The sequence below is a fragment of the Salvia miltiorrhiza genome, chromosome 5, assembly GCF_028751815.1.
Source record: "Salvia miltiorrhiza cultivar Shanhuang (shh) chromosome 5, IMPLAD_Smil_shh, whole genome shotgun sequence".
NCBI lineage: Eukaryota > Viridiplantae > Streptophyta > Magnoliopsida > Lamiales > Lamiaceae > Salvia > Salvia miltiorrhiza.
The window spans coordinates 14,798,467-14,810,490 of NC_080391.1; the positions used below are offsets into that span (position 1 = coordinate 14,798,467).

A 12,024-nucleotide genomic window follows, 5' to 3' on the forward strand; every position below is an offset into this window, starting at 1 on the left:
AAGTGTGTCCAGACCGGCCCAATATTTAGCTAGACTGGCCCATGTTTTAATAGGTCAAGAATATGTAGGCCCGATTTCATTTTGTCTCATGAGCTCGAGTAGGACCGGCCCGATTGATTTCAGGTCGAGTCAGGCCATCATTTTTATTTTATTTTAATGAAAGAATAAATAATGTTAAAGCTCGTGTGAAGGTGAGCTCACACACGTATATTTTAAAGATCATGTGAAGGTGGCCATCATTTTTATTTTATTTTAATGAAAGAATAAATAATTTTAAAGATCGATGGTATTTTTTTTTTTTAATAAAACTTAAAACTATGTATTAACTACACTATTATTAAATTAAAACACACGTATACGAGTCAGGTGACGTTGCATTGTACTTTGTAGGTATGAGTACTTATTTCTTTTGTTTGTTAAATGACTCTTACTAACTTGACTCCATTGAAGCCTTATATATAAGCAAATTGTATTATGGATGCAAGTACGAAAATAATTTGTGCTCGCACATTTGTCAATACATTTACAATATCTGCAAAAAGGATATATACATAAAGGGAGTGGATCATGTATAGGGCTGGAGCCAGACTTTCGACTTAGGGGGGTCCAATTTTTTTCTTCAATAAAATTAATAATTAAATAATAAAAAAATTAAAAATAAATAATAAATAATACTTCATTAACACAATTATAATATCATTTAATTTATATAACAAGTTAAAAAATAAAAAATAAACATGATGCTTCGGATTAAATAGGATCATATTCGTTGATGATGAACCATCCACGCTTGTAGCAAGTATTTGAAAGTGGGCACCGCACCAAACCAGACATTACATCGTTGGACCAAAAATTGCTTGTAAATAAATTTGCATAACTTTTACAAGATTTATTTTTTTTACAAGATTAACTTTTAGTTCTTAATGTAATTGTCTGTCATAAATGATAGCTTCTGTTAATCTTGAAAATAAACTATGGGATGGTGGCCCCGAGAGGAAGGGAGAGATTGGTGTGAATGCTTCTTGTCACACCGTTCATATAAGCTTAGGCCCTGTATATCAAATTAGAGCTACCAATTTCCTAAAAAAAATAAAAAATTAGAGCTACCAATGTTTTAATTATCCACAATGATTAAAGCTACTAATGGATTCTTTGTCAACAAACAAACAAACAAACGATTATATGAGGCTACAACCAATTGAGAAGACAGAAGACAAACAATTGTATGAGCAAGCTACCTTGTAGAAAGCCAGTCAGCGGCGCGGCGGCGTCAATTACGATAGAGAGACAAATTGTCTGCGAAAAGCGAAGGCAATCAACGGCGCGGCTAAGCCAGTTAAAAGAAGCAGGGCATAGTGATTGAGAGGGAAGAAATAAGAATTTGAAATTGCCAAGGCTAGGGTATTCCCGTTGAAAATTAATCCCCAAATTACATTTTTCTATTTTTATTAATATATATGACAAAATTTCTATAATACCCCTACGAAAATCACAAATCCCAGGGGGGTCCAGTGACCCCACTGCCCCCCTCCCCCCGGCTCCGCCCCTGATCATGTAGATTCATTCTCTTATACTAGTATATAGTATCTAGTGGTCTTTCACACAATGGGACTATGTGGCGCACTAGGAGCGCGCCACATGGCAGCAGCCTCCCAAGATAAAAAACATGAAGGGATAAAATGGTTATTTCGAAAATTATAGTTTTTTTTTACTCTTTCCGTCCCACTGTATCTGAGACTCTTTCTATTTTGGGCGTCCCACTGTAAGTGAGACTATTTCCTTTTTGGGTAAGAGTTTTTCCCTTTAAACACATTTTCACTTTTTTACCTACACACAAAATACACATTTCTTAATTCTCGTGCCCAAAAAAAATATCTCACTTACAGTGGGACGGAGGGAGTATATACCAAAAATCTATTCTTTTTCCCGAGGATATCGTCAAAATTATGCATATAATTGAACACCAATATGCATAAAGATAAACACGAATATGCATGACGCTGGATATAAATATGCATGAGAAAGTATCAGTATGTGAGCCGTCAAGTGACCAGCAGCGAGAGCTACCTAGCGGTGTCGCATAATACTATGCATATAGTTCAACACGAATATGAATAAAGAAAAACATAAATATGCATAACGTTACACACAAATATGCATAGTATTATTTGACAGCGAGAGACACCAGAGGGTTTGCATACTGATACATTCCCATATATATTTCTATCCACCGTCATGCATATTTGGATTTATGTTTATGCATATCGATGTACAATCATATGAATAATTTTGACGATGGCCGCGGGAAAAAATAATGGATTTTCGGTTATTTTTTTTATAATTTTCAAAATGAGCTCCGTGTTTTTGTCTTAGAAGGCTTTGGAAGGTCTTGGGAGGCTACTGTCATGTGGCGCGCTCTTAATGCGCCACGTCGTCCCATTGTGGTCCAAATTTGAACCTATATACTATGAGGTGAGTGGATATTACATGATCTCACCCCTATACATAGACAATGTAAGTGTGTTTAGTTTTTTCTTGAATGATAAAGTGTATGATTAAATATTTTAATTTTCATTAATATGATATTTCCAAATTTAATTGATATGATGTATGCTTAAGTCTTTTTATCATTATTATTATTATATCTTCAATCTCACTCTTTCAATAAGACATGAATCAAACAAGTTTAGCTTAAATAATATATATCAAGGGCCTTGAGATATTCCAAGGTTTCAATCAATTCCAATAAATAAAAAATTAGCTTTATAATTATTATCTGTTGTGCCCAAAAAAATCACCTATAACGGAGAGCAATAAGAACGCAGGAATTTACGTGGTTCGGTCGTAAAGAGCTACATTCGCAAAGGATTTCTTGGGATTTTCACTATGTTTCGTGGAGATATTACATTGTACAAAGTTAGGGATGGAAATCGGGTACGACATGCACGGATAGTGGCTATTCATGCTCATATCCACGAACTAAATGGATAGTGGATTTTAACCACGAAACTATCCGTGAATATCAAATGCTATCCAAACCCGCCACCCGCGGATACCCGCTACCCGTCGGGTATCCACCAACTCGCTACCCGTCGGATACCAGCCACCCGTTACCCGTTGGATACCCGCCACCTGCTATCCGCCAGATACTCGCGAAACATAATTTAAATATAAATTAATAACAAATTTAACAAAAAAAAAAAGAAATTCATCACAAATCACATAGTTCAAATCCACATCTTGCATCGATGTTCAAATTCACAAATGACAAAGTTTAAATCCAAAGTTAATATCCAAATACATCAACGAAAATTTAAAATCCAACAAAGTGGAGGTGGGCGGCGGCTCGCAAACGCGGAGGTGAGCGGCAAAGCTTTGGGTTGTGGCTCGCGGAGGTGGGTGGTGAGTGGCGACTGGCGAGTGGCTGGACACAGAATCGCGCCGTCCGAACTCCGAATAGTGGGGCAACTGGATGTCGAGTGGCTAGGCAGCATAATCGATGGCTGAGTGTGTGTAAGTGTGAGGGAATCGACAGAATTGATTTGTTAGGGTCCTAGGGAATTGGTTGAAGCTGAATTATTAGGGGCCTTAGGGTTTAGGTACTGTTTGGGCCTCTTTTTAGAAAGGATATGTTGGGCCCATATCTGATATGTATATCCAAAGGCCATATTTTAAGGGTATTTCGTGGATATTTTACGAGTATTTTTTACGGGTAAATGAGTTTTGCGGGTATGGATAGTAAGTAACCATACCCGCGAACTAAATAGATAGTGAATTGTAACCACGGAACTATCTGTGGATATCAAATGTCTCTCAAACCCGCACCTATTAGGGTCGGGTAGTCGCGGATATCCATTACCCGCGGGTAAATTACCATCCCTATACATGGAGCTCATTCGAGCTTCTTGAACACATTCGTAGGGCTCATTCGAGCTTTTTGGACCCATTCGGGTTTTAGCATACATGGAGCTCATTCGAGCTTCTTAGACGCATTCGCGCAGGGCTTATTCGAGCTTTTTGGACCCATTCGAGTTTTAGCATAGTTGGAGCTTATTCAAGCATCTTAGACGCATTCACGCAGAGCTCATTCGAGCTTCTTGAATCCATTCGGATTTTAGAATACTTTGAGCTCATTCGAGCTTGTTGGACTTGTTTGGGTTTTGACATAAATGGAGCTCATTCGAGCTTATTGGAGCATAGATGGAGCTTATTCGAGCTTCTTAGACGCATTCGCGCAGAGCTCGTTCGAGCTTCTTGGACCCATTCAAATTTTAGAATACCTCTCGTTTTAGTGTGTTTCGGTTCATCCCTGTGCCCCTCGGCTTGGAAATCTTAATCGGAGCCGCTCATTGTTCGTGCCTCTTTTGCACTAGCGATCACTTCTCATTTCATCCCCGGACGTCACAGGTTATATTTTCCAAAGTATATTTGAGTTATTAAATTCTGTTACTGTTAGATAAAGTGTGATATGTTCATGAAATATTTTCACGTTCTCCCATTGTTTAATGCTAAAAATATTACTATCTCCGTTCATAAAAGAACTTCATTTTTTTTTGGGACGTCCACAAAAAAATTTCTACCTATTTTTAAATTATAATTATAATACTTTTCATCACTTTTAGTACACTTTCACAAAATAATTTTTTCTCTACTTTCAATATATTCAATAACTTTTTTAAAAAAATCCATGTCATTTCCTTTGAGGAAGTTTTTTTTATGGGGGAGGGAGTATTTTTCAAATATCAAAAGAAAAGTGAGATATTGGATCTCCAGTGAGTGTTCCGAAGACTATAAATTTGTTTAGACGAGATCTATTTAGTTGTTTTCCCTTATCGTTTGTTAACTTCTAGTTGACTCATCCTCTTCGAATTACCCTATATGTAATATTTACGTCACTTGTTAATTATTGTCATCAATTACATAACTTAAAACAAAATAACACTACACATCTTTCTATTAGTAGGTATCAAACAGATAACAACAATCTTTTCTGGAAATGGTAAATACTTCCATTTGAAGTGGACATTGTGAGTTTGCAACCATTCATATTTATTTCTTTATTTCTTTGATGAATTGCGACCCTTCTAAAATTTTGCTACCAAACACGAGCTCTTCAATTTTCCTTCTATTCCCCAAAATTCCTCTGAGCCGACATCTGAATTAGAATAAACTAAAATAAAATAAAACATGCTATCTTGGTAATTGAATTTCTCATGTAAGATTATTTGTTAAAGATTCTCCGAATAGGAGGAATCATTAATTATTAACCAAAATAATACAATACCTGTCCGTGATTGGGAGGAGCCGCGTGACAACGGAGACCCGAAGTCAATTATGACTTTGTTGCCAACTCCCAAAAAAACTCAAATCTTTTTATAATCCACCAAAAAAGAAGCACCAAAACTTGCTTCTTTTTAAAGAATTATGATTACCCAGTTATCCAGAACTTAAAGATCTTCTTTTTTGTTCTTTTTTGGGAACTTAATCACATAAATTGAAATTCTTGAAGATGGGTCTTCTTGAAATTGCGACTCCGATGGACTGGGAGCACGAATCCTACGCTCAATATGGAGACTTCGTCGCGCTTCCCTTTTTTGCTGTTTTTTTCCCAATTTTGAGATTTTTGCTGGACAGATTTGTATTTGAGGTATTTCTTTCTCTTCAGATGATCATGCACGTTTAAAATGTGTTATCGATGTTGATAATTCTTGTTGTATCTATGCTTTCTTATGTTTTTTCCGTTGACCCTTGTTGGAATTTAGTGCTTTTCAGTTAATGGGATTGTTTCATGTTACTGTAGCTATTTCAAGATTATATTTTTCAAGATTTTCATCCAAGCATTATTTAATCGAGCTGTTGTTTCTTGGGAATGTTTATTTGGTAGCATGAATTGAATCGTGATGAGAAAATTTAATAGATGAAGCTTGGATATGATAAGCTTCTCAATATCTTGATGCTGAGCTATGGAGTTTTCACTTTTGGATTTGAGGTTGGAAACTTGGTGTATTAGAGTGGACATGCTAGTGGCTTGAATTTGATGAAATATGAATTTAGATTCTTGTTATAAATCTTATAATAAAAATTATGTAATAGAAGTAGCAGTGATTAGGTTTTGCCTTCATTCATGCAGTGGATTTTAGAGTTATGCTGTTTTTGTAAGAAAGCTGCTACTTTTGTGATTGAAACATATATATCTGAGTATTCCCTCCTCTACGAAGATAAATATTATGTACTGAAAACTAACGGTTCATTTTGTTCCTGATCTCACCGGGGTATGTTTAGGCTTCATTGCGCCTTGTTAGATTCACTTCGGTGAACTATCAAGTCTTCATTTTTAGATATGAATGATCTTTCTAAGCATTTAATCATTAACTAAAGTTTAAGCTTAAATCAACACTATGATGGTTTATATGCTGCAGAGGGTGGGGAGACGATTGATATTTGGAAAGGGAATGGAAGTGGTAGAAAATGAAACTGAGGAGCGAAAAAAGAAGATACGGAAGTTCAAGGAGTCAGCATGGAAATGTGTATATTTTCTTTCAGCTGAGATCTTGGCACTTTCTGTGACCTACAACGAGCCTTGGTTCACAAAGACAAAATACTTCTGGGAAGGGCCCGGAGATCAGTCCTGGCCCGACCAAAAATATAAGTAAGGCTCCATTCCTTTTCTTCAGATGGCGCAGTTAAGGCCTTCTTACTATATTATTTGGTAGCAGACTAGCCGCAGTTCCCCAAATGAAAGTTGCAGTAGTTTAGATTAAAAGTACATTATGATATATTATTGATGGTAAAAGATTTGTATTTTGCTTGACAGGTTGAAATTGAAAGGCCTATATATGTATACAGGAGGGTTCTATGTGTACTCGATTTTTGCTCTGATATTTTGGGAGATGCGGCGCTCTGATTTTTGGGTTTCTATGGGTCACCACTTCGTATCATCCACTCTCATCATATTATCCTATGTATTGAGGTGTGCTTATATTCAGATTTGAGCATGAGCTGTTATTGTCATTGTAGATTCACAATAACAAGTAGAGTTTATTATATTGTCATTCTAAGTCGAATTAACTAATTATATGCACAATTTTAGATATTCTCTTTTCTGGTTACTGCTGCAGGTTTGCACGAGTTGGTTCAATGGTTTTAGCTCTTCATGATGCCACTGATGTTTTTTTGGAAATAGGGAAGATGTCCAAATACAGTGGTGCAGAAGCACTGGCAAGCTGCTCGTTTGTTATGTTTGTCCTTTTTTGGATCATTCTTCGTCTCATTTACTTCCCGTTCTGGATTCTGTGGAGCACAAGGTCCGTTGTGTTGCCCTTGCTTCTTTCGTGTTTCTGAATTAGACCCTTGTCGACTCTAGTAATTTGTATGTTCCATGCTGCTATGTAGTTTTGGTTTGTGTGTTTCGATGTTTGCAGAATGTGGTTTGGTCTGATTGAAGGCTCGTTATCTCTGTGCTCGGATCACTTAACACATGAAAAAGTCATGCTTCCTTTTTTGTTGAAATTCATGCTCTTCTGCTTTTCTTGTTCCCTCCATAATTTCTGCATTTTGAGGTCGTTTTTCATTATGTTACGGCAGTTATGAACTTATCGAGTACCTAAATAAGGAGAATTTCAAAGTGGAGGGGCCAATCTATTACTACATCTTCAATACTCTTCTTTTCTTCCTGCTTGTTCTTCATGTCTACTGGTGGGTACTGATGTACCGGATGCTCGTCGCTCAAATCAAAGCAGGCGGTGCAGTCAGTGATGATGTTCGATCTGGTAAACTCAGTTCGACAAAAACCACTTATCCAGATCACGCACAGTCCATTTCTTACTAATCATGCTACTACAGTGCCAGTTTTCTGGTTTTGCTATCTTTAGCCCTTCCATAACAGTCGTGCTCTCGTCTCATTCTGCAGATTCGGAGGATGAAGAGCCACACGAGGACTGATCTTGCAAAAGCAGAGATTCTGATCCTTCATCCTTATGCAGGTAGGCAGTCTGCTTTCTTGTAGCTCATCTGCTAAACTCTGACATGATCTGCTGAAAAACGGATTGTTGTTCGTGTCTGTAGATTCAAGAATCCGGTGGGATATGCACCGGTGATGCTTCAACTTAGCTGCTGAAGAGTGCAAATGGCGGCGGCAGCAGCAGCAGCCGCCTGCATAAAATGAAGACTAGTTCTAGTTGAAAGAGGAGGCTGATTGAGAAGTAGATGAGAATTTTTTATTGTGCATTTGGAATTTGTGTTTTTCTTTATATATACAGTGTTCATCATATACTTCCACACTTTGTAATGCACCATCATTTCAGTGTTTATATGATAATTGGATGGTTTTACGTATAAAGACATGAAATATGAAATACTGCAATCATGAGTTTCGTTTATCCATCTTAATGAATTTTGATAAACAAGTTTAGTTTTTTTATTGGATCGAGCTTCGAATAATTTGATCAATTTATTCTAAATTTCCAATGCTCATCAAAACCCAAAAGGGTGAACTAAGCCAATTTTTTTGAATATTACAGTTACGTAATTATGATCCCCTCCACCCCCAGAAAAAAGAAGAACAAAAAAATCGTCACATTATTCTGTTATGATTAAAGAATAAAGAAACACGTTTTATTTATTGGTTAATATTTTTTCCATCCCATTAACGATGACTTGTTTTTCAATTTGGATCGTCTTATTAAAGGTAACTCATTTTCATAAGGGGTAATTGCCCCTAAATACATTACATTTCCCCATTTTCTATAATTGCACATCACATTTCAAAATCCGCCTCCTAATACATTACTTTTTTTTTGAAATTGCACATGGTCAGCCAACGACCAATCGAAAATATGACGTGGACGCTAGAAATGCCACATATACACGTCGGAAAAAAAAATTAATTGATGTAACAGCCATGCAGGAAATTAATTTTTTTTTTTGCTATTAAATTCGAATTTGCACATTTTAATATTAAGGCATTAATTTCCCCAATCCCCAATTTTCCCCTAAATTTCCTAATTTTACAATTTCACCGAATTTTAGAATTGCCCTAGCTAGCGTCTAGTTTCATTTTCGACCATCTGCTCCAGCCATTCCACCAAGACCAAGAGAGGCGGGCTCGGCCGCATCTGGGTGTGGGTTCGACGGCGCGCGACGAACCGACGACCAAGCCTCCGGCGCATCTCGAACTAGGTAGGGAGACGCACGTAACGAACCAGCGACCAAGCCTCCGGTGCATCTCGAACTAGGCAGGGAGACACACATAACGAACCGACGACCAAGCCTTCGGCGCATCTCGAACCAGGCAGGGAGACGCACGCGACAAATCGGCAACCAAGGCTCCAGTGCATTTGGAAATTTGTGGTCTTGATTTCACCTGTTATCTAATATGAACTAAACCACTCTTTTTCGGGTCATTTCCTTCTTCCTCCACTCTGCTTATTTTAAGACATGTGTAAAAATGAGTAAGCATTCTACCTATTTCCATCTATAGTTGTGTTTTTGTTCAATTTATTATTTGTGATCTTATTGATATATAGTTTCTCCTTTGCTCTTTGTAACCGGAAAAGGTCTAAAGATGAGTGCTTTTGCTTCATTAATGAATGGTTATGTGTTATTTATGCTAAATTTTTAACGAATCAGGAACTGGAAAAATTAATAGATTCATCGCGCATTTCAGTCGTCCAGGTGTTTTGAGCAAGCCTTCTGTTGAAGCCTCTGGACTCCAACAAGGACAAATTTAATTAAAAGAATTCCCACAATTGAATTGTGTAATATGATGTGGACAAATTTATAATTTAGGAAAATAAGTGGGTTTGGGCTAAAATATTAAAAATTAGAATTTAATAGCAAAAAAAAATAATAAAAAAAATTCCTACATGGCTGCCACATCAATTAAAATTTATTTTTCTGATTGATGGTTGGCTGACCATGTGCAATTTTCAGAAGAAAAAAAAAGGGTGATGTATTAGGAGACAAATGTCAAAGATGATGTGCAATTCCAAAAAATGGGGAAAGGTAATGTATTTAGGGGCAATTATCCATTTTCATAAAAGTATTGAGTATTATTTAATTCTTGAAAGTTATGGATTCTATTATTTTAATCCAGTTTACACACCCTTCTTAATCTTCGTGTTGAAAAGAAATTAGTCATATTTTATTCAATTTACACCTTATTCTTAATCTCCATGTTCCTTTGGGGGGGGGGGGGTTAGGCTTATTTTGTTTGACGGATTCTTTGTGACCCTGCCCTTTGTTTGCGTCTGTGGTCTCATGGGTTGCTTTCTTTTTTTTCTTTTAATAATTTCTATTTCAGCAATGCTGAGAAGAAGTGAACGGTGGTTAATGTGAGAGAGTAATCTTTTTTAGTAAATCATAAGAAATTTTTACTTTTTTTTAGGAAAAACTTTAGATGTTAATATATGTAAATGTTTTTTTTAGGCCATATGCAATTGAATTTTAAATAGTGTTAATAGGTAAAAATGCCCACATCCTTAAGTTGTATAGTAAAAATGCCCTAAGTTATAAACATAAGCATTTTATGCCCTAATTATGTGAAATACTTATTTTACTCTTTGATGTTGATGGATTTGCTTGATTTTTTGTGAAAATCTTACACATTTGACCGATTTGACAGCCATTAGTCATAAAAGCCAACGATTTGACAGCCATCAGTCAATGGTACATATGACCGGTGGGTGGCTAGATCATGTGTCCGATCGGTAAAATTATGTGTCTGCTTGGTAAAATTATGTGTTCGCCATGATCTAGCCATCCACCTGTCATATGTATTATTGACTGATAGCTGTCAAATCGTTGACTTTTATGACTGATAGCTGTCAAATCGGTCAAATGTGTAAGACTTTTACAGAAAATCAAATAAATCCATCAAATCAAATGATATTTAAAAAATAGAACATAAAATACTTATATTTATAAAAATAACATTTTTCACATATAACTTAAAGAATAGAGTATTTTAAATTTTCACTTTTAAATAAGAGCAGTGATTTTCGGACACTGCAGTGTCCGGACACTGCATCAAAAACCGGTTTTTTTAAGGTTTTTTGATTGAGCCGGTTTTTTGCTAATTTATGGTTTTACTAAAATATCATTTCCTTAAATTTCTCAACTATTTTTAATCTTTTCCTAAATATATTTTATTTACATTTTTATTTTCTGTAAATTTCGTTTTTTTTTGCCAGTTTTTTTTTCGAAAAATATTTTTTATTTTTAAATTATTATTTTTATTTTTTTATCGTTTTTTTATTTTTCTTTTAAAATATTCCTTCCTTAAATTTCTCAACTACTTTTAATCTTTTCCTAAATATATTTTATTTACATTTTTATTTTCTGTAAATTTCGTTTTTTTTTTGCCAGTTTTTTTCGAAAAATATTTTTTATTTTTAAATTGTTTTTTTTTTATCGTTTTATTATTTTTCTTTTAAAATAATCTTTCCTTAAATTTCTCAACTACTTTTAATCTTTTCCTAAATATATTTTATTTACATTTTTATTATCTGTAAATTTTGTTTTTTTTTGCCAGTTTTTTTTTTCGAAAAATATTTTTTATTTTTAAATTGTTTTTTTATTTTTTTTATCATTTTTTTAATTTTCTTTTAAAATATTCTTTCCTTAAATTTCTCAACTACTTTTAAAATTTATATTTTTTTCGAAATTTATATTTTAGTTGTTTTAAGAGTAAATTTTTATTTTTTTCCAAAATTATGTTTTATTAATTTGTTTCCAGATTTATTATTATTATTATTATTATTTTTTCGAAATTAAATATTTTTTTCGAAATTTATTTTTTTGGGAATTTAGTATTTTAGTTGTTTTAAGAGTAAATTATTTTTTTTCCAAAATTATGTTTTATTAATTTGTTTCCAGATATTTAGGGATTCTCTTAAAAATAATCATATATAAAGTTCAACTTTATATAAAGTTCCCAGCCTTCATATTTTTATGAAATTAAGATTATGAATTTCGAAACTTAATGAGGGTTTTTTTTCAAATTTTTTCGTTTGTCAAATTAAAAAA

At 34.7% G+C, this 12,024-nt stretch overlaps 1 protein-coding gene across 2 annotated transcripts; it reads left to right on the forward strand.

The window, feature by feature from the left end:
- The first annotated feature begins 5,167 nt into the window (after positions 1-5,167).
- On the forward strand, positions 5,168-8,338 carry LOC130986288 (ASC1-like protein). 2 transcript variants are annotated; one of them, XM_057909653.1, is made up of 7 exons: positions 5,168-5,647; positions 6,420-6,649; positions 6,815-6,970; positions 7,119-7,304; positions 7,585-7,769; positions 7,910-7,982; positions 8,065-8,338. In XM_057909653.1, exons 1-6 carry the CDS (start codon positions 5,510-5,512, stop codon positions 7,939-7,941), a joined length of 927 nt encoding a protein of 308 aa, XP_057765636.1. In that variant the 5' UTR covers positions 5,168-5,509; the 3' UTR covers positions 7,942-7,982; positions 8,065-8,338. The 2 variants fall into 2 exon arrangements, with proteins under 2 accessions (XP_057765636.1, XP_057765637.1); XM_057909654.1 differs by having other exon boundaries at positions 5,221-5,647; positions 7,910-8,338.
- The last annotated feature ends 3,686 nt before the right edge of the window (positions 8,339-12,024 follow it).

What these genes read in the sequence shown, in the direction of transcription:
- LOC130986288 (XM_057909653.1), top strand. Translation starts at nt 5,510, where the DNA reads ATGGGTCTTCTTGAAATTGCGACTCCGATGGACTGGGAGCACGAATCC. An exon ending in TGGCCCGACCAAAAATATAA is followed by an intron (nt 6,650 to 6,814) that starts GTAAGGCTCCAT and finishes TTTGCTTGACAG; the next exon opens with GTTGAAATTGAAAGGCCTAT. An exon ending in CAGTGATGATGTTCGATCTG is followed by an intron (nt 7,770 to 7,909) that starts GTAAACTCAGTT and finishes CTCATTCTGCAG; the next exon opens with ATTCGGAGGATGAAGAGCCA.